Source organism: Triturus cristatus, chromosome 5_1 (genome assembly GCF_964204655.1).
Source record: "Triturus cristatus chromosome 5_1, aTriCri1.1, whole genome shotgun sequence".
Lineage (NCBI taxonomy): Eukaryota > Metazoa > Chordata > Amphibia > Caudata > Salamandridae > Triturus > Triturus cristatus.
Window position 1 is genome coordinate 813,341,666 of NC_140587.1, and position 23,102 is coordinate 813,364,767.

The window sequence follows — 23,102 nt, forward strand, 5'->3', positions numbered from 1 at the left end:
CAGTTATTTAAGCTCAGAAGGTTCCATACCTAGACTCTCTCTGTGTATTTCAAGCAAGAAGCCATCGTGGAAGTCTGGCTCACAGGCACATGGGACAGGTTTTGATCGGAAACGCTGATTTCGAAAATGCAAACACAGTGTGAAGCTGGAGCTAACTTGGCCAGGTAAAGGTTCTAGCTCTTGCAGGTGTTCTAGGAAGGCTTTTCCACCCAAGACTTGAAGGTACAGATATCTTCTTGTAGGGTCGATATTTGCTGGAAAAGATTAAAACAACAACAAAACTAGTACTCATTTTAAAACTGATGTTTTAAGAGTTCTGTTTTTGATACAATGTCAAATGCAAAACATAACCCATTAGGTGCCACAAAGTAATTTTTCTCTCCAGCAGGTAACAGCAAATGCATTCAGAAATTCCATGGATAGCCATGAGTAAGAGTGTACACCACCAATTATAGCAAATTACTTTTCTATCACCTTTGCCATATTGGCCAGCATAATCTATTGAGGTGACCGCATTGCCGGGACATTCATGTCAAGAATTTACAAAGAAGGAAATTCTACCACTCTACCATCAACATACCACTAGCAGATTACAAACCATCAGCAGATACCTAAATACCTTAGTTTTTAGTTCTCTGAAAACTGCCTTGCTTATTCAAAAAAGAAAAAAATCATGTCACCTGTAGGAAGCTGGCTCTGTATATACTATACCAAAGTAAGGTAAAGCGTGCACTGAGTCCAAGGGATCCCCAAAGGTAGGCAGAGGCAAACGTAGATAATACCTTACTCTCTATTTGTGGTAGTGTGGGCAATAAATGCACTACCCTCCGATAAAGCCTTACTGCTCGTAAGGCTTTATCGGAGGGTAGTGCATGTATTGTACACACTCAGGCCAGAAATGATGTCACACACTCAAAGACTGATCTCAGACCAATTTGTTTGTATACAAATATTAATTAGTTGTATTTTATTTTATAGAAGCAAGCCAGGCCTGGTACAGGTAAGTGTAATAATACTTTGCAAGAATAATGAAGTAAAATACAGTTTGAATGCGGTTGATGGTAATTGGATTGGTTACAGGTAAGTCATTTGTTAATAAAACAGATTACTGAGTACGTTACTTTTTAGATTACTTTTTCTACTCAGTGTGATATGCCTAGATATCACACTGGGACATTTCCTAAATAAAAGGTAAGTAAATCAGTTTTTGTACATATGCATTTTCTTACGGTTTCATACAAACCAACTCCATACTTAAGCCAATTTTCACAAAAAAAGCAGTCAATGAAGTCTACGGCAGAAAACAATGTTATTAGTTTAACTCCAAGTACTTAGGTTTGGGAGTTGTTTTTCTGGGGTTAGAACCAGGGTGTCCCCAGGGTGAGGATGCATTTTCAAAGCACCCTCAGCACACTAAGGCTGTGTGCATTGTGCTAAGGCCCAATGTTATCCAATGGGGGATAGGGGGCTTCCGGTTGTTGGCTGCTCACGAGCAGGCCACAAGGTTGTGGGAGCAAAGCTCCTGGACTTAAGCTCAGGGCAAAGAGGGATCAGATTTAACACACAAGGTGCACCCACAGCGGCACAAGGGCGGCTGGATGCAGAGTGCTGTTTTGGCGTCGGGTGCCCTGTTATTTTCAATGGGAGTTGCTGTTTTGGGATTTTGGCAGCAGGCTCGGTCCAGTAAGTCTTCCGGGAGGAAACAACAGCTGGGCAGGTAAGTTGGAGGGCTCAGGAACGATGGTGCACCTCAGGTACTCTTCTCCAGGGCGCAGGAAGGCCGGGGTGTCTTTTGAGGTTGGGTTTCACCTTACAGGGCCACTCGCGGTTTGGGGATGGGGGGGTCTCCGTGCAGAGGCTGCAGGTGAAGTCGGGGAGTCCTGGAGGGGTCAACCCACGGAGGACTCGGACTCTGGAGTGCTGGGGGATCTCGCTGGGATCGGTCTTTAGGCATCAGGTGCAGTGGTGGTTCCAGGCGTCGGGTTTCTTTGTCCTCAGCAGGCTCAGAGTCTTTCTTTGTTGATTCTTTTGAACAAAGCTGCTGTTCACTGGAGATCCGGTCTTTGTTGAAGGCAGTCAGTCCTCCCAGGGGTTCTGGAGGTCGCTGGCTGCAGGACAAGGCAACTTTTGGCGCAGGATCTCTGGAAACTGCAGATAGGCCGGTAGGGCTTGGGCCAAGTCAGTTCTTCTCTGCAGTCTCCTCTGCTGGGCATCTTCTTTCATCCTTCTTCTTCGTAGGTTGCGGGAATTTATCTTCTTGCTTCAGGACTGCCCCCTAAAAACTGTATTTAGGGGGCATTTTAGGGGTCTCAAGGTCAGTAGTCAATGGGCTACTGGCCTTAGGGTAACTACACCCTTGGTGCGCACACCCCACGTGGGTCAGTGGACACAGCCCCTAACCAGAATTGGAGAGTACCTGCCATCTGCAAGATGGCCGGCACTGAAGAGAATGTGGGCTTCACCTCGCCTCCCCCACCTGAGGGGTGGGGTTGGCAGATTTGGGCACACCTTCAGGGCTGTTCTCATTTTTCCCGCCTGTCTTTCTGTCGAAAGGGGGGTGGGTCAAGAAGTGAGTCTGCTCCTGATAACAAGAGGGGCTGGGGGTCGCGTTACAAAGGCGGCAGGGCCTTTGAAGCTCCCCTGCCACAGATGGCTCTTCCTAACTTGGGGGAGGTGTGAACACCTCCACCCAGGAAAGGCATTGTTTTTGGGCTCAGGGAGCAAAGGCTCCCATCCCAAGGGTCCAGAAACATGTCTCATGATGGCAGGCTGGTGTGTACCAGTCAGGAAACCCACCAGAGGTTGGTCGTTTTCAGGGGGCATCTCTAAGATGCCCTCAGAGTGCACTGTATAATAAATCCAACACTGGCATCAGTGTGGGTTTACTATGCTGAGAAGTTTGCTACTAAATTCTCAGAATTCAGTAAAGCCATTATGGTGCTGTGGAGTTTGTAATGACAAACTCCCAGACCATATAGTCTCTATGGCTTTAATGCATTTGCAATATTTAAGAATGACTTAGACACGGTAGGGGCACAGGGCTCATGCACCTGTACCCTCACCAGTGGCATAGTGCAACCAGCCAGAGTGGTGTCTTACCTATACCATAGGCAGTGGGTTATAGGCATGGCTCACAGGGATGCGTGCCATGTCGACTCTTCACTTTCTCTGCACCAAAACACGCAGCCTGCAATGGCAGTGTGTGTGTGTTAAGGTACAGGACCTCTAAGGGTGGCACAATATGTGCTGCAGCCCTTAGAGGCCTTCCCTGGTCACGGTACCCATGGTACCCTTTACAAGTGACATACATGTAGCCAGAGAGGTGCCAATTGGGGGTACAAAGGTACAGGTTTGGGAAAGAACACAGGCCCTGGTAACCTGTTTGGCATGGACCCAGGGCACATCAAGTCATAGTGCATCAGAAATCTTGCAAAACATGGGGGGTTACTGCAACAGGTAACCTAGCTTCCTACATCACCTTATAACATGAAACCCACAGAGTTAGAGTTATATAAATAATACTACACTTATGATTTGAAATGTGAGACACCAATACCTTTGCCATTTTTGATATATATTTTTTTAAATTTTTGTTTATTGTTTTTCAACCAACCAAAAACATCCTGAGCATTATTACAAGCAATAATCAGTACATCAGCAGCACATATGTTTCTCCAGCATGGACGGCCTGAGACCAATTCTCAGAATATAGCAAAACATCACATTACATCAGCAGTTCATTAGGGACTAGATGGCTCCCCCCCTCCACCCCCCCCCGACACCATGTGCTCGACTCCTGTCACCTGTCAGTCTTACTTACCCACTTATCCATGTAGGCCGGCCTGCGGGCAGTCCCGCATTCTGTGGGCAATTGATGCTATTGGTGTCGCCTGTGGTCACGCTGTTGTTGACATCAGGAGACCCATCATTCAAACTTACATATTCTGGGCCTTCTCCCCTTCTCTTACTTACATCCGGTAACTCAGCACAAGGCTCGTAATATCAATACGGATCACTAGCAAGGAGCCTATACCACTGACCCCAACCACGCTCTGGAAGACTGTCTATCTGTGTGTGAAGTAAGTGTCGCGCAGGGGAACCACTGCATCGCTCCCATTCCAATGAAAAGGTTTACTGTGGGGGCACCTCAGCGTCAGGGGAATCTGGCCCATGGGGGCGCGATAATAAGTAACATGTCAAGAGGGCCCAGATATCCCTAGGTCTAGAGGCACTAGGTAACATTTCAGCATATGTGGTGAGTCTTTCTTGGCAAACCACCAAGTCACCCATCCAGTCCTTAAATTTGGGTGCCCGTCCCCTGCCCCAGCGACAAGCCACCCGCCTCTTAGCCATAAGTAGGGCGAGAGCGACATATTTACGATGGATCGCCAGTACTGGTTTGACATATCCTAGCAACGTCATCAGTGGTGTGGGTTCAATGGGCGCATTCGTCATTAAAGCTAAAGCGTCAAAGACTTGCCCCCAAAATTCGTGCACCCCCGGGCAGTCCCAGGCCAGATGAAGAAAATCTGCCCTAGGAGCTTGACACCTCTCGCAGCTGTCCGTATCCCGCAAATGATATCTGTGCATCTTGACTGTAGTATAATATATCTATGAAGAAACTTATAATGAAGTATACGAAGCCTGCTGCTAGCCGAAACCCTCTCAGTTTGCAGGCAACAATATTCCCACTGTTCATCCGTCAATGCGAATCCCAACTCCTCGCTCCATCGCGCACGAGAGAGCGTGGCCGGCAATTCACTCTGCGTGTTCACCGTCCTATATATTAGGGAGACAATACATTTATTCATCGTATTTTTTAGTATTAATTGAAGCGGGGCTAGAGCCTGCGGCTCCGCCGGGAAGCCCGGGATTATAGACCGAATTCCGAGTCGAAGGCGAATATATAGAAAGACATCCAACGGGGTCTGTTGCAGGCCCTGGAAGACATGTTCAGCAGTGCAAAAGCGACCATTATGGAAGAGGTCCCCCCAGTGTTAATGCGAGTGCGCTCTCTGAAATGATGAAATATTGTTTCTTGTAGCAGGGGTATACTCGGATGATAACGGAGAGGCATCAATGGGGAATAAAGTATGGCGGCGTTCAACATGCGGCCGGTGCGTTGCCAAGCCATCGCTGTGCACGTGAGTGTGGTCGGCGCCCGGTCTCTGGACGTGATCGGGTCATATATCACTCCCTCCAATGGGGTGGGGTGTGCAAGCCAATGCTCGGCCGCGACTTGCGGCATATAGCTTGGCTGTTTCACCCAAAACCATGCGTAGTGAGCTTGCGCGCTAAGGTAATAGAGCTCAAAATTCGGTATCAGAACCCACCCTGTGCATACAGCCTAATAAGCACCTTCCATTGCAGTCTTGGCTGCTTCCCTCCCCACACGAGACACGTTAGCTCTGACCTGAGCGTCTTAAAAAAGAAGGCCCCTGGATAGTACGGGATATTTAAAAATAGATATAGCAGTTGGGGAAGTATTACCATTTTAATTAGGGAAGCCCGCCCCGCCATGGAGAGGGGAAGTGCTATCCAGCGATTCATATTTTCGGTAATGCGAGTCATAGTAGTTCCATAATTCTAGTGCATGAGTTCCTCCCTATCTTTTGTGATCCTAATGCCCAGATACCTCAGCTCTTCATCGCACCACTCTAAGGGGTAATCCAGCGGGAAGCGTACCGTCTCTGTTGTCAACGGGAAAATACAAGACTTCCCCCAATTAATTTGAATTCCCAACAGGGCCCCAAATATTATACATTCTCTTAATATCGGATTCATATTCTGTTGCGGGTCTCGTATATATAGTGTGATATCGTCGGCATATAGTGATATAAGAATCTGCCGCATATTACACCGCGGAGCCTTGTCATTGTGGTGTTGACGCACCTTCGCCGCCAACAGCTCTATCGCAAGGGCGAAGAGCAATGGGGATAAAGGACACCCCTTTCTGGTGCCTCTAGTAATTTGGAAGGTCTGGGATGTGTTTAACCGTTAATGAGCACCTTGGCAACCAGGAAAAGGGGTGGAAAACCCATCCGTAGCAGAACCCCAAAAATGTAATCCCATTCAATGGAATCAAACGCCTTCGTGGCGTCCACAAACACAGCAGCCAACGGCAAATCCGGGGAAACGTTATTTATGATGGCAAAACGTGTTCGTAGATTATGCGAGGTGGCCCTGCCGGGCACGAAGCCCGACTGATCTGGAAGAATCAAGTTCTCCATAAGCAAACTCGGGCGCGTGGCAATGATTTTGGCCAGGATTTTAGCGTCGCAATTAAGAAGAGAAAGCGGCCTATAGGAGCCACATTGCCGGGGCGACTTCCCAGGTTTCAAAAGAGAGACAATAGTAGCCTCCCTCATAGATGCAGGTAGACGGCCAACCTCCAAGGATTCCTCATACACCTCACGCAAAATGGGGGCCATTAGATCTATATATGTTTTGTAGAACTCTATCGGGATGCAATCTGATCCCGCAGCTTTCCCGGATTGCAGGCTCATAATGGCATCCCTGACCTCGTCCAACTCGAATGGTGCACATAAGAATTCCCGTTGCCGATCACTCAGCCAAGCTAGCGCTACATCCCCCAAATAACTCTCCAATTCCAAGCTGTCCCTCCCCTGGGTGGTGTATAATTGGGTATAACGGTGCGTAAATGCCCTAAGAATGCGGTCAGTATCACAATAAACCAGTCCGTCTGTGTCCTCCAACTCCAGAACATAGCCTGAGTAGCGAGACTTCCTGATGGTCTGTGCCAAAGCCTTACCAGGTCTATCTCCTTCCTCATAACAGCGTGCCACCCAGAATTTACCCCTGAAACGGGTCTCCCTCTGCGCCATATCCATATATTCCGTGAGTGTCTCCCTAAACTTGAGTTGGGCATCACTGCTCGGGCCGAGGCTAATTGTGCTTCCAAAGACTTGAGCTCCCCCTCCAGTCTATTCAGTGTATTGGTGATGTCTTTTAGCACCCCCGATCCTTTTGCAATACAAAACCCCCGGAGCGTGGCTTTAAACGCCTCCCAAATGATCTCCACACTATCCACCGAGTCTTTGTTACGTACAAAAAAATCTTTCATCTCCTTTCGTAGCTCTGTCTAGAAGACTGTGTCTAGTAAAATGGGAGCGTAGAGTTGCCAAGCTCCGCAGGGCGTGTAGAATTCTGAGGACGCCAGTGTGATCTTAACGGGGACATGATCAGAGTAAGTTCGAGCCAAATGCTGCACTTGAACTATCGCTGGCCCCACACCCCGGTACACCAACCAATAGTCTAGCCGCGCCCATGATGCTGCCTGCGCCGTGTAATGCGTCCCCTCCCTAGCATGTGGGTGGGTGTGCCTCCAAGCATCTATTAAGTGATAGGTGTCTATAGTATCCTGGAGAACTGCGCGCGCTTTGGTGTAATGGTGAGGAGCAGGATGTGATCTATCTTGACCTGGATCGTACACTACATTAAAGTCCCCTCCCCAGATAATGTGACTAGAGTTTATATCAAATATCCTAGCCCACAATGAAGTGAAAAAATCGGGTGCATCCATGTTCGGACCATAGCAACAGGCTAAGGTGACCGAAACCGAGCCCAATCTCCCCCAAGCCAGGCAGTATCGACCCTGCGGGTCACAAGTGGTTCCTGCTAGCTGAAACGGTATCTGTTTCTTAATAAGGATTGCCGTTCCCCGTGCATAAGATGAATATGAGGAGAAAATTCTATACTCCGCCCATTTATGTGCAAAGTTGTTCAGTTTGTGGGGAGTGAGATGCGTTTCCTGTAGCATGGCTATGTGCACCCTGTGCCTGTCCAGGTATTCTAATATGTGTCTTTTCTTCCTTGGGTCCCCCATGCCTCTGATATTCCATGTCATGATGTTCCAGAGTCTTTATCAGTCATATTCCAAGTCATTTTCCATCAACTTGCGTGTTACCCTCTAAGAGGCCCTCCATGCCCTGTGCGCCATGATAGGTCAATACCTGAGTTTGCTTAGTATGCTCGCACTTCAACGCAACTGGTAACATCTCCGAATCATCAAAGAATAAATACTGTGGGATGATTGTCATACAAATAGCATAACATGCCCAACCTCTACCCTCCCCCACCCACTGAAGCAACCCCAACCTGCCAGAAATATTCACCCACCCGCCCTCCCCTAATTCCAACATAAACAAAAACAACATTACCACCACTGTAATGAACTTGCATTGAACATTCCCCGGGGTGCACCCATAGGGGGACGTTACTAGGTGGCGGCACAGATACCTCTCCTCTGTGGAGCCCATCGCTGATGACCAATCAGGGCCCGTACAGGCAGAGGGTGCCCGATGTACAGTGGATATTGCTCAGAACAGGTCCCCTCCTGGAAAATAAAAGTTATGGGACTCTAACTGTGAGTCCGACCTCCAATCGGTCTGCGCTTCACATGGTATAAGTATCACAGCCATACATTAAGGTCGTTGTTCTTACGAGTCCTCTTCCGCCCTCGGCGGAGACTATTGCTGCGACGACTCCCTGCCTCCATCAGTGCGACTCATGCGCTTGAGAAACTCCTCCACCTGTTGCGGCTTAGCAAAAAAAAATTGTTTTCCCTGATGAGTTACTCTAAGTCGCGCAGGATACAATAACGCATAATCTATTCGTGCTTTCCGCAGCTTGATCTTCACATCAACAAATTTGCGCCGCTCCTCCTTAACTATCGGCGTGAAATCCGAGTAGATGGAGAACGCATTCCCATCATACGCCAGATTCCGTTTGCTTCTTGCAACTCTCAAAGCCACATCCCGGTCTCTGTAGTTCAATAGTCGCGCAATAATCGGCCTCGGGCTACTGCCAGGTGGAGGTCGCGGCCCCAGAGATCGGTGGGCCCGTTCTACAATAAACTGATTGGAAAAGGACTCAGCTCCAATTGAAGATAACAGCAGCTTCTCAACATACTCTTCCATTTTCCCTGTATTGGTCGACTCGAGAATATCAATTACGCGAATATTGTTGCGCCTACTGTGCGCTTCTAAGTCCTCATTCTTTGCGGCGATAAGCTTTAGAAGCTTGTCCATTTGGGCTAACTGCGTTGTGTTTCCGGTCCAGGGAAAACATGGCTTGGCAGTTCGGGCTGGACTGTTCCCATGAAGCACAGGGTCAGACTGATTTGCATATGGCCATGTCTGAACTGGGGTGGCAGAGTGGGCTAAAGAACGGTGGTGGATTAAACCCAGATCAGTTGACTGGGGGTGAGTGCTTGCAATGTTCAACACTCCGTCCATCGTTTCCTTTGGTTTTGCTTTGTTCGCCATAAGTTGGCAGGGTATGCTCAGACGTGAGTCCCTTGCTCACTTTGCCACTGGATCCAAGCAAGCCTGGCTGAAGACGGCTGAAATGCCAGAAACCGGTCCTAGGAAGCTTGTTTCCGGTCCAGGGAAAACATGGCTTGGCAGTTCGGGCTGGACTGTTCCCATGAGGCACAGGGTCAGACTGATTTGCATATGGCCATGTCTGAACTGGGGTGGCAGAGTGGGCTAAAGAACGGTGGTGGATTAAACCCAGATCAGTTGACTGGGGGTGAGTGCTTGCAATGTTCAACACTCCGTCCATCGTTTCCTTTGGTTTTGCTGTGTGTCTGGTCGTCGCGTCTTCTGCGGCCGAGACACGCCGTTCTACTTCCTTTATACGGTCGTCGTACCCCTCCAACTTATGTGCTATAGCGTCCATTCGCGTCGACATTCTGTCCACTATGGTGGCAAAACGCTGCCTGACCTCCTGCAGTATACTCTGCACGTCAGTGTCGTGTGGCATCGCCCCCCCCTGAGCTTCAGCCCTTTTGTCTGCGTCCCGATCATCCGGTGAGGCCCGGGGGACTCTCTTTGCGGCTTGAAAGTTCAGTTTTGGCTGTCTAGCATCCGATTTGCCCATTGCTGTGGTAGTATTGGGGCGCCTCCAAATTGCTTGTGTATACCTTCCCTCGCCCGAGTGGCCCAGTAGTGCTCACTACTATGGCCCACGCCTGCACTAACCAGCGCCAGAAATCACAATCAGGTACAACAGCGGGGTCGCCGCCTCACCACTCCTGCAGCAATAGTCTTGTTAGCACAGTGTTCCTTACGCACCTCCCCCACCGCTCAATGCCAGTGGTACAATTATGCCAGTCCCCCCAGACCCCACAACTCAAGTCCTGTTGGGCCTATATGCGCTGATTCACAATTGGGGCCAAAGGAGCAGTTCCGACACTCTACATGGGGAGGCCGCCCCGTCACCAGTGGCCCTATGTATAGGCTTGCCAATGAACAGTCAGATGCCACCGGTCCAGGCATCCCAGAAATGCCCAGTGCACTCTGCGGGGGGAAAGAACCAAGTATCGGCACTAGCAACTCTTGGGATCGTGGGCCTCACCTCTTAGAGTCCTGTGGCCCCCCAGACTTATCTCTTCGCCGTCCAGAACCCACACATCCACAATTTATGACTGAGAGGCAGAGTTTATGTGCTGCTTATCACAGGACAGGAGCCGCTAGCGCTCCTTTTCGCCCAGGGGAGACCGCTCCGCCGCGCCGCCCAGTCATATGACAGCGATGGCTGGGCTCGTCGCACTCCCACCTCCGCTCAATGCGCCGTTGGGGACCGAGCCATTACTGAAGGCCGCACCGCAGCGGTAATTGTTTCTCCTCCGCTGCGCTATGCGGTCTGTAATTAGGGTGCAGGGCAAGCTCCTGTGGACCGGAATCTCCAGCCAGCGACAGGCTACACCGCAGCACACCCAAGCAGGAAGGTGCGAATGTGCCAGCAGCGCACACCGGTCGTCTGGGCACTGAGACCGGCAAGACTCACGGCACCCCTCCAGACGTGGGATCCGTGCTCACTACGCCACTGGAGTCAAGCTATCCTGGCTGAAGAGGGGTGAAATCCCAAAACCGGTCTTGGATGCTTGATTCCGGTCCAGGGAAGACATGGCTTGGCAGTTCGGGCTGGACTGTTTCCATGAGGCACAGGGTCAAGACTGATTTGCATATGGCCATGTCTGAACTGGGGTGGCGTGGTGAGCAAAATAACAATGGATTAAACCCAGATCTGTGACTGGGGGTGAATGTTTTGCCAATGTGCAACATTCCGTCCATCATCTTGTGTGTTTTGCTGTTCGCCCTATGTGGGAAGGGTATGCCCAGACGTTGTTCCCGTGGTCACTACGCCACTGGAGTCAAGCTATCCTGGCTGAAGAGAGGTGAAACCCCGAAACCAGTCCTAGGATGCTTGATCCGGTCCAGGGAAGACATGGCTTGGCAGTTCGGGCTGGACTGTTCGCATGAGGCACAGGGTCAAGACTGATTTGCATATGGCCATGTCTGAACTGGGGTGGCGTGCTGAGCAAAATAACGATGGATTAAACCCAGATCTGTGACTGGGGTGAATGTTTTGCCAATGTGCAACATTCCGTCCATCATCTTGTGTGTTTTGCTGTTCGCCCTATGTGGGAAGGGTATGCCCAGACGTTGGTCCCGTGGTCACTACGCCACTGGAGTCAAGCTATCCTGGCTGAAGAGAGGTGAAACCCCGAAACCAGTCCTAGGATGCTTGATCCGGTCCAGGGAAGACATGGCTTGGCAGTTCGGGCTGGACTGTTCGCATGAGGCACAGGGTCAAGACTGATTTGCATATGGCCATGTCTGAACTGGGGTGGTGTGCTGAGCAAAATAACGATGGATTAAACCCAGATCTGTGACTGGGGTGAATGTTTTGCCAATGTGCAACATTCCGTCCATATTGTGTGTTTTGCTGTTCACTAATCCACAACAGCAGTCACGTACTGCATCCTCCCACCGCCGCTGTGTTGGTAAAAGACGGAGGCAATCTCAGACCTCGCAATCTGCTGATCCAGATCGAAGTCAAGCGCTGAGTGAACGCCGCAAGATGCTGCAGGCCACAGCGGACATCACAGGTTCTCAACTGGACGACCATGTCTCTCCCTCGAGCAGACAGGACCAGACCAGCAATGACTTTTCCGATGACCCACAGGCATCTCAAGATTCTTACGAACTGCCCAATGTCACTCCAAAAACGTCCGACGACATTGTCTAACGGGCTGCACTTGGTCAACGCTTTGTGCGACACACCTTTGCCACCTGTCAGGACTAGCAGGCATGGCCTGCCCTATTTTGAATGGTCTCGTGCTACAACACCTGTGAACTTCGACACAGTTGCAGTTTGGCTGTGTTGCGATCACTGGCTCTACGGCGGCCCTGAGGCCCCTCTCATTCCTTCAACTGCGCCCTCACACGTTCTCCATAAGTTGGCATGGATAATCGGGCTGGGATGTCGCCTGGTGCGGCGCTTGCCCACTTGTGACTGGCCGGCAGCTAGGGAGCTCCCGAGAACTATTCAAGACACTTGCATATCCTTTGTTCATCACGCAGTGCGTAGCACACCCCCCTTAGTCATTGTGTGAATGTTGTCTTGGTACAAGGTTTGGACAATTGCCTGTTGCAAATTTGCCCTTTTGGAATTTACTTATTCTTTTTGAATTGTTTGTATTGCCATCTAACATGTGTAGAAGCTTAACTTTCAGACACTTAGGGCCAGGGGAGCCAACACTGCGACCACACTTATTGTTTGCAAAGTCTACATGTATATGTGCTCCCTTTCTGTTTACACTCTTCGCATACTATGTCCTCTGTTAAAATAGGCACATGGAATGTGCGGGGCATACACACTCCATCACGTCGCTATCAAATTTACTCCTATCTCAAACGACACCATATACAGATAGCGTTACTGCAGGAAACTCATTTGTCCAAGACTGGGCTGTCACACCTACATCGTCGTTGACGGGGACAGTAGTATGCCACGGGATACTCGGCGTTTGCACGAGGGGTACTAATATGGGCCAGACCGGGAGTCCCTTTTAAAGTCACAGACGTCAAAGTAGACACCGAAGGCAGATATGTAGCGGTGAACAGCACACTAGACGGCAGGCCTGTGGTACTTGCCTCGCTGTATGCACCAAACACGGACCAAGGGGCGTTCTTCGATCATATCTCGCAAATACTAGCACCCTGGCATGATATCCCTATGCTGCTGGGGGAGATGATAATAGTGTATTAGATGCAGGGCTGGACCGATGGTTCCCCCCCCATCCCAGGCACGAGCACGATTCACGCCATGGGAGCACTAACTGGTTGGGCGACGCACTGGGACCTGACTGATGCATGGAGGCACCTACACGCGACTGACAGAGTGTACTCCTATTACTCTGGAGCTCACAGGCTGCATGTACGCCTAGACCGTTTTATGACATCTACCACCTTATTGCCTTATGTAGTCTCGACACATTATATGGGCCGAACTCACTCGGATCATAATCCTCATACTCTAGACCAGCATTGGGAAAATACCAGACCCCCGATTCCCATTTGGCGACTACAACCTGATGTTTTATTAGATGCACCCTTCCGTGGCTCATTAGCCACCGCCATTGATCAATATTTTGATGGTAACGCTGGAACGGCCTCCACAACCCAAATAGAGTGGGACGCTTTCAAGGTGGTGATACATGGCCACTGCCTACACGTGCAAGCAGGCATGCACAAGCAGTTGGAGAAGGACCTGCTCAGAATAGAACTTCGCTTAGCCACACTTGAGCAGGAAGAGTCTATGGATGCCATGGACACCCCGTCCGGATTGCGAGAGGAGCATTCCCGACTGCTGGACAGATTACGCTGTTTAAATTATGCGACACATTCTGCGAAAACCCATTACCAGGGTGACAAGGCAGGCAAGCTCCTCTCAAGGCTGATCCGGCAGGATCTTCTGGGTCCGCCAATCACTTCCGTGCGTACACTGCTGGATACTGTGGTGTACACCCAGGCAGCCATTCATGCCGAATTCACATCTCATTACGCTCAGTTATATCAATCCCAAGCGCAGTCCACGCCCGCTGAGCTTCAGTCCGTCATGGCAGGAATCGAGTTACCGCAGCCCACCCCGAGCAACAAGAGGAGCTTAATGCTCCACTCTTACAGGAGGAAGTAAGAGTCAGCATTTTCTCATTATCCAATGGCAAATCACCAGGCCCTGATGGTTTGCCCGCGGAATTTTATAAGACATATTCAGATATCTTACTCCCACAGCTCCTGGCTCTGTACGCAGCCGCCATAGAAGACTCCTCGCTCACACCTACACAAAATGAGGCGACCCTTGTCTCCTTACTTAAGCCGGGTCGAGACCCTCAACTCTTCGGCTCCTATCGCCCCCTAGCACCTCTTAATACAGACTACAAAATATTTGCCTCTGTACTGGCCAAACGCTTAGCCCCATTAGTAAAGACACTGATACATCCTGACCAGAACGGATTTGTCCCTACTAGAAGCACCTCCGTCAACATACGACAGCTGTTCCCTGTGCACACGTATGCCCTGCATGACTGGCCGCGTTCCGGGTGCCTAGTTCTCGATTTGGAGAAAGCTTTTGATTCTCTAGAGTGGCCTTATCTTGCGGCGGTCTTGCGTAAACATGATTTAGGGGATGGGTACATACAGATGGTCGGTCTCCTTTATCAACGCTCTACGGCACGGGTTAATTTCTGATGCCTTGAGAATTAAACAAGGTACACGACAAGGCTGCCCGCTGTGCCCACTACTCTTCTCCCTAGCTATGGAGCCTTTGGCGGCGTTTCTCAGGGCTAGTGGTGGTGACTGGGGTATACCATTGGTTGACGGGTTACACACGGTCTCGCTATACGCGGATGACCTACTGCTATATGTCAGAGACCTGCAGGCTATACCACCGGTCATAGCAGACATATTCCAACAATTCGAACGATTGTCAGGACTCAAAGTGAACTGGACGAAGTTCGGAGTGTATTTTTTTACCAGCGGGGTGACTGACACGGACATCACTATTAATGGAGCCATGATGACTTGGTATCCATCCATGTTCAGGTACTTAGGTGTATACATATACAGATCCCCCTCAGATATATTGGAGGGCAATCTGGTACGGGCCATAACGGCAATCAGAGCGCAAGTCCACTTTTGGAAGACGCTGCCATTGAGTGTGATGGGTGGTGTCACCTTGACAAAAATGATCATTCTGCCGTTACTGCTATACTATTTTTCCAACCTCCCAATATATGTCCCAGTCAAGATTCTCCGGAGCCTGGAAGGCATCCTTCGTGATTTGATCTAGAACAAAGGCAGGCCGCGAATAGCGTTAAGCAAACTGTATGCGCCCACAAGCAGCGGCGGCCTAGCAGTCCCGAATTTGGAATTGTATTACCTGGTTTCCCAGCTACAGTGGGTGTCAAAATGGATGAGCGGGCACGGGTTAGCGGACACTGCGACCACGGCGCCGCCATGGCCACAATCCCAGTTATACTATTACCTTCACCCCATAAATCGGCTCCCCTGTCCGCCCCAGGTATATGTATCACTGGCGCATAAATGCTACAGGAGACGGTTCTATCTGACCCACGACACGCCTCCCTATGCTCCGCTGTTACCATTAATAGACACCCCCAGAGGCAAAGGGAAAGTGTCTGACACTGAATTACAAGTGTGGCATGAGGCGGGTTTAGATGCGGTGGGCGATTTATATGCGGAGGGCAGCCTTCTCACATTTGACACTCTGTCCATGGAAAATGATATTCTTGCCGGTCAATTTCTTTTACACGCGGCAATAGTGCGTACCCCAACGGTGGCCTGGGGAGACATCACAACAGAGCCCCAAACACATTTACTCGTACAATAACTGCATGTAATGGGGGAGGGCTCGCATGTGGTACACTGGCTGACAGAAGCTCTCCTGACGCACACGTTGAAACCATTGACGAGACTTCGCAAGAAGTGGGCTGCAGACAGAGGACGGTTGTGGACTGATAAAGAATGGGCGACAATTAGAGCTGGCTCCACCCATATCCCACGCAACTCACGATTCAAAATTATTCAGACATACATAATATATAAGGCATACCTTTCCCCTGATAAGATCAATGACTATTTCCACATCGATACCTCTGCTTGCCCCCGGTGTAAACTAATCGGCGCTGATCTGCTACACATGTTATGGTCTTGTGACTCACTACGGTCCTACTGGCACGCAGTAGTGGACGCATTGACAAACTGTACCGCGGAGCCCTTACAATTCAACTGCGAAACCTGTGTCCTGGGGCTGTACTCACGGACAAAAAAGAAGAGAGTAACATCAAGATTCAGAGATCTGGGCTTGATAACGGCAAAACGCCTTATCACGAAACTCTGGAAGCGCACTGACCCACCAGCGCCCGCTAACTGGGAGAGATCCTTCACAATATGGGCACAAGCTGAGAGCACCACGTTACATAAGGAGGAAACTGCGGGATTGCGCAAATACCCGATTGCGCAGGTCTGGGATGAACTCCTCAAAAAGCTCACACACCCAGATGCCGCGGAACAAGATTCGCCATCCCCTAGTGGCACTGCTGCAGCCATACCGCAACACGCTGTCCCCCCCCCCCCTTCTTTGACAAGATAGTAGGGACCACCACCATTCCAACATGGCTGGTCAGACACGGCAAGTGAACAATGTGGCACCCACCCCGCATATCACTAACATCTCACTAGACTTTACTATCATCGTTTTCCCCACTTTCGCAATGTATTGACCCTCATACTATTCCACACCAGCCCTACGATGCAGCTTCTGCATGCTACAGATGGCGTTCTTTTGTGTTTTATTTCTATTTTTTTCATCATTAGTTACAGTTCACTTAAATGGACATCGTCATCAGACTCTTGGCAATGACACTCCGCATAGAGACAATGAGAAATATTCAAAGTCTCCACAACAACGTTTAGGCGAAGATGCAACTGTAATATGCGTATTTACATGCCATATCTTGTCCTTTTTATAACTGCATTATTAGTTGATATTCTCACTACTGTTGATACATGATTGATATGATACAGGACAAATGCATATTGTGCCGCCTGTATAAAAGGAGAAAGCTTTCAATAAAAAGATGTTTAAAAAAAGACATTTTTAAAATGTTGATTGACATAGTTAGTGACTGCTGCATCCTTGAAGTTATTTTCTGAACACATGAAACTGGCGTATGCTGCCATAAGCCTGGCAGCTAAATGAAGATGTGGTTCCAGAGAGCAGGTAAGGCCAGTACTGGTTCACTGGATCTGAAAATGTAACCAAGTTTGGATGCTCATATGTGCATCCAGGCACGGGAGATGCAGATCCTGAGACATATGTACACTGCGGAAGTACTAATAAAACTTGGATCCCGAGATTAGAATAGTTGGAGGAATATGAGATGTTGACTGCATTCATAGTGGCAAGGGAGTGTAGTGGTTGTCTCATCTAAACCAGTGACAGGGCAAAAAGTGGCTTAGCTTTATTTGAAGACTTATGGTACTATAGAATACCAAACATTACCCAAAATAGATGCTGTGTTATTTCTTTGAAAATAGATCATGTTCTAAGAAGCAGCAACAAGACTGTGGAGGCCTTTATAAAACAAAAACACCTATCTTGAATACAAATAGCCTCCTGCACCTCTTTCAGTAGAGTAGTAGGTCCAGGCATTTTATTTTACTGGTGTACTGAGATTAGAATAGTCATTCTTTCCTTACTTCTTGCAAGGTATAATGCTTTATGGGCAGTTGAGTAAGCGGCACTATCTCTGGCAAACGTGTGAAGCACTCTGATATGCACCAGGTTTCTGTGTCCCATCAGAGTGGATGGTTGACAGGGCATTGGGTACAGCTTGTACTATGTGGGATATGCTGGCATAGGCTGCATGAGGTTTGAGTGAGTAGAAAAAGACTGGTGTATAGAGAATATCAGAGCAAAGGAAGGGGTAGTGTTGAGAGTATGGGAATTGGTGCAGTCGTCCAAGGAAGTGCTTGCCATCTTTGGGGGTGAACAGCATTACACGCAGAATACATCACCAAGGTTCATCCAAGCATACCACCAGGGTATTTATAATACTGAAGCCCACCCAGTTGTGACTGCCAAATCCGGCAGAGCCACCTTTAAACAAAGGAAGACATGCATGGAGTTTACTTAAGTGTGACAAAGCCTGAATCTACCGGAGGCCCTGTTAAGCCAAAGGTAGTATTATATGGATCCTACCAGAATCGACAGAGCACTGATCCTAGTGGAGGATGCACATTTAAGCTGTATGCTGTATGCGGTGTGGATTTCATCCATGAGCAACAGAGAGGAGGAGCTGGAGGAGCTGTTAAGCTGCCAGAAAACTCTATAAAATTCAACCAAGAGCAAAAGAGGACCAACATCAGTAGAGACACTGCTAAACTACTGGGCGTAATAAATGTGCAGTGTTCTATTGCATTGTTGTTTTCATACCACTTCCTTACTCCTTCAGAGGCCCACAGTGCTTGCTTGAGCTAGAGTAAGTATCTACTCCATTTGTAATGCGTGATTACAAGGGTTTTGGTTGTGGTATTAACTGGTGGTGTATTATGTGTGAGAATTGGAGATGTATTCTAATTGTTTTGTAGCAGTGTTGCATGAGGAATGTACCGAAGAAGTGTGAGAGATAGGATTCTACCTTGCAAATAGAGATTGTTACTTCTTGTAGGTTGCATCCAGTTGATATGTTTTGTCTAAGTGCCACATCTTTCTACTCCTTCATAATTCCAAGTGACTGCAGATTATCTTTATTTTCCATAGGAGCCTGCTCCAGAAATCATATGTTCATGGAGCTGCAGGTTTTGGAGCCATCTGAAATGGAAAGGTCTCAGAAAAAGGTGCAGTCTTTTAACCAGCACGGCTAAGCCTTTGCCAACTTAATTTCTTATTGCGGTCATAAAGACCTGAGTGGGCAGAACAAAGTATAAGCTGAGTCAGCTTTTCGTTGTAGCTAGAGAAATACCTTAGGAGCTTTCTCAGTATCAGGACCACCCTTATAAAGCCAAGCGTATGATACTCAGTCAGCCAAGTGTGAGACTATAATAGCATTGTATGGAGTCCAAAAGTTGGAGACCTGGACCAGGAGAACCAGGTAAAACATCGTAGTGATGTACTTGCCAGCCCATATTTCTAATGCACTCTTAGGTTTTGGTTACTAAAATACCCTATACATTTCTCACCATCCCTACCGGATTTTTATGCAGCTATCTTGAAGACCTACCGTTACAATTAGTTTAAAATATACACAGAGTAGATGAGGGTGTGGCCAGCAAGATGGTGGACAACATGCAAAACAAGAGTGCTTCAAATGGCCTGACAGCAATCCAAACATTTTTCTGACCCTGGTCATCCACTGTAACCAAACCCACCCTTAAGCTTATGAGCAAAACAATAATTCAGACAGAGTGGGTTCCGAAGACTGAGATCAACATCGATGTGCATGCACGGATAAAAGAAGCAAACAAAATCATAACATGGAGGCCACATGAACGAAGATCAGCAAAAGCAAAGGAAACTAAGGCCCAAGCGGTGCCCAGCAGAGTAGTGGCAGCAACAGCAGACAATGACTGAAGTTTCCCTGTAGAAAGAGAAGCTCCAGAATCAAGGTGAGAAGTGAAACTTTGGACTGCCACAGAAGTGCCATGTATATTAGCCCGTCAGTCACCATGAACATAGAGTGACATATCACACAAACACGGGCAGGTTCTGGGCGGAGCAAAGAGAATAATCGCCAAACACGTCAGACAGCAGCCCCATGAAAGAGCAGAGATTACAAAAAAGGTGACCGCTGAGGGGCATGCTCTGTCCACAGAACAACTTCTGGGCCCCAGACCTGAGGCAGTGAGGAGCTCGCTGATAAAAATTCACAAGGAGGCCCAAATCAAAATCAAACCAACCCAAAGTTCAGTGTAAACACATTAAGTGTTAAGGCAGAGAGCAACAAAAGGTGATATTGTACTTAAGCTTCAAAATGATGATAGGACAAATTGTACCACACAAGCCAACAAAATATACAGCAGGTTCTGCCTAGCACCTTATTGGTAAAATACTGACCCCAGAAGTATGTCAGCAAAAATTGTTTAAAACATAGTAAACCACCACCATCCTAAAAGCAATAACAAGAAAAAGTCAGCTCTTGGATATAAGATAGACACACTATCAATCAAAAAATCCCTTATAAGAGAAGACTTAGAAAAAACAAAAGTTGCAAAAAAGTCCACTGGCAACAAAAAAGTGACAAAATACATCAGAAGTAAATTGAAGGAGAGAAGAGCAACAGACAGCAAACTCCAGGAAGTAACTGCAACATTGTGGCAAGATCCTAGGTCTCTGAACAAAGGTGAAGAAGAAATCATCTACTCTTCCCTGGCTTCCCAGAACAGGCTAAGGGCCCCTCAACTGGATTATTCTTGGACAAATGGGTAACAGATTCACCCAAAAGGTTATCCAAACGGTTCTCCATACAATGTGTACACCCTGCACTGATGCCCCAACCAAAGTCTGAAATGCCACTAAGAGCAATTCTAGCTTGCTTTCTTAGTTTTCGTGACAGGGATGCAATCTTCCAGGAACCTCAAATTAATAACCACGCACAGTAGGAAGGTACAAAAATATACATTTTTCCTGATAATACATATCTTGCCCAATGCCCGCAAAGGTCTTTCGAGGCAGTGAAGAGGAGACTCTGAGAGCAAGAACTAAAAATACATATTATACTACCCTGCTAAACATAACATTTTGAAGGATAGGAAAGCATTCTTTTTCACTGCCACTGAAACAGTATGGGACTGGATAGAGGATTAGGAAAACCAATTTGAACATTAAAAAGTACCAGGAGGGGGGGGCGTGGCTTGCAGCCGACAGAAATGGCCGCAGCCTAGGAGAGCTCCGCGCTCCCTGACATCTTGCCCCATATATCCTGTCCTTAATCCACGTCCACGGCGACATACAACGGCACTGCTGACGGCCTGGACACAGCGGCGACGCTTGGGTCGGTTCTCGGGGCTGTCGAGGCCGCAGAAGGGACAAACTCGGGGAGACCGGGAGTGAGGCCTGCCTCCCGGGGCCGCAACCGGGGACTAAAGTGGTCGAGCTGAGCCAAGGAGGTGGCGCCCAGCGCGGACTCACGCATAAGGAGGAGGTGGAGAGGCGTGGCGGCGAGCCTCGGAGCAGCGGCCCCTGACGCACGATACTTCCCTGACGGCGGACCGGGAACAGACCTGGACCCCGCGACGCTGAGAGCCCCCCCCGGGGAGAAGTAAGCCTGCTGGACGGGGTGCGTGGTGGGGAGAAGGGACGAGCTCACCGGGCCAGGAGACGGGGGTGCTCCGGAAGGGATTGCAGGCGTTGACGCACCAACCCCCCCCTCCCCCCCCCCTCCGCCAGTACCTGAGACTCTGGGGCGCTTTGGAGACGACATCGGCCCTGCTGTTGGGGAGCCGGAGCGGCGGCCCGAGGTCCGGGTGGGCCCCGGGGTGCGGGCTGGTCGAGCCCACAGACACACTGCTGCGGAAAGCCCGGATCTGCGTTTCGGGGTGCCGGACGCGGGCGTGGTGGGAGTGTGACTCGAGGCCACAGATCGACTGGTGACAGCTTAGGTACCAGGCAAAGGGGGTTGAGACTCGCGCCAGAAGCCCCCCCTAGCAATCCTATCCGACAGGCAGGCGGACGCAATTCAGACAGCAGCGCCGCCGCAACGGTGGGCGGCGACGGAGTTCCCCATTACGCCTCTGTGCCGCGGCCTCGAAGGAGCGGGCCTCTGCAGGACAACGACCCCTGGTGCCGGTGGCGGCGGGGAGGGGAAGACACACCGGACGGCCGAGCGCTACCCATACCGGCGCAGTCTGGCAACGGCGAGTACTGACTGCCCTCGCGCCTGCCCCCTGCGCCGCGAGACGTGATACGTACCATGGGGGGGAAAGGACAACGTGGGACACAGGCAGGAAAACTGGACAAATATGCCTACCGCCCAGAAAGATCGGGGACCCCGGAGACTCCCAAGAAGGGAGAGGACGGAGCTCAAGCCGGCCCGCCTGGAGAGATCACCCTGCAGGATGTAATGCGCACACTGACGCAAATGCAAACAGCGATCGGCACGATCTCCACGGATATCAATCTGCTGCGGGCGGACGTCTCCAAGATGAATGACAGGCTGAAAGAGGTGGAAGTCACTACGGCGACCCTGTCCACGGAGACGACGCAGCTGCAAAACAAAGTGAGATCCTTGGAACAAGTGCAGAAACAACTGGAGGCGAAACTGGACGACCAAGAAGGGCGCTCCCGTCGAAATAACATCCGCTTAGTGGGAGTGCCGGAGACAGTGCGCGGTCCGGCACTGGACTTGTTTGTTGAAGATCTGATTAAGACGAAACTCCAACCTAGAGGATTGTCGGGGTTTTTCTCGGTGGAACGGGCGCACAGAGTGCCGGGAGGACCGCCCAGGCCTGGGGCCCCACCATGGCCTATATTGGCAAGAATCTTCAACTTCCGCGACCGAGACGCCATTTTACAGACGGCCCGAGTCGCTCCCCCGCTCCAAGTAGAAAATAGCAAAGTAGAAATATACCCGGACTACACTGCGCTTGTGACAAAGCAACGGAGAGACTTCCTGGACGTAAAGAAAGAACTCCGGAGGAGAGAACTGAAATATGCGATGCTTTTCCCCGCAAAGCTCAGGGTGGAGGCGGAGGGCAAGACTTGGTTCTTCATGTCACCTAAGGAGGCAACAGAATGGCTAGAGGGCTGGAGGAAACCCACGGGACGTCCTGGTGCAAGGCAGAGACCGGGACACTCTACGGATGGAGCGGAGGAATCGGACTTAGCCTGACAGGGGGCGACCAGAAGACTCGTTCTACGCCGGACACGCCGCAGGGACCAGAAGAACAGCGGCATTGGCACGACGACCGGTGCGGCCCCGGAGGGGTGGCCATGGGGGTCGGACTTAGACCTCCGCGCCGGGGACTCTCCCTGGCGCTGTACAGGGGACTTTCGAGGGCTGCGTATGGTGCCATTTTGCTGAAGGCTGTAACCAGGGGCACGCATTGACGGAGAGGTCTCTACAGCCGTGGACATATCAGAACTTCTGAGGGGGAGAATGAGACTTGGGGCAACTGGCATCTCCCCCCTGGCACGCAAGTACAAAGTTAGGGGTGTAATGCACTCTGCTCAGTTGGGGTGGTGGGTAGTTTGGAATCCGCCGGGCAGGG

General features: G+C 49.8%; 1 protein-coding gene across 1 annotated transcript in view; it reads right to left on the bottom strand.

Moving 5' to 3' along the window:
- CEP76 (centrosomal protein 76) overlaps window positions 1-23,102 on the bottom strand; it is a 275,662-nt gene that overhangs the window by 209,453 nt on the left and 43,107 nt on the right. Inside the window, exon 4 of the mRNA XM_085605853.1 lies at window positions 30-254. Within this exon, the coding sequence (XP_085461979.1) occupies window positions 30-254 (225 nt within the window). The remainder of the gene's footprint in view (window positions 1-29; window positions 255-23,102) is intronic.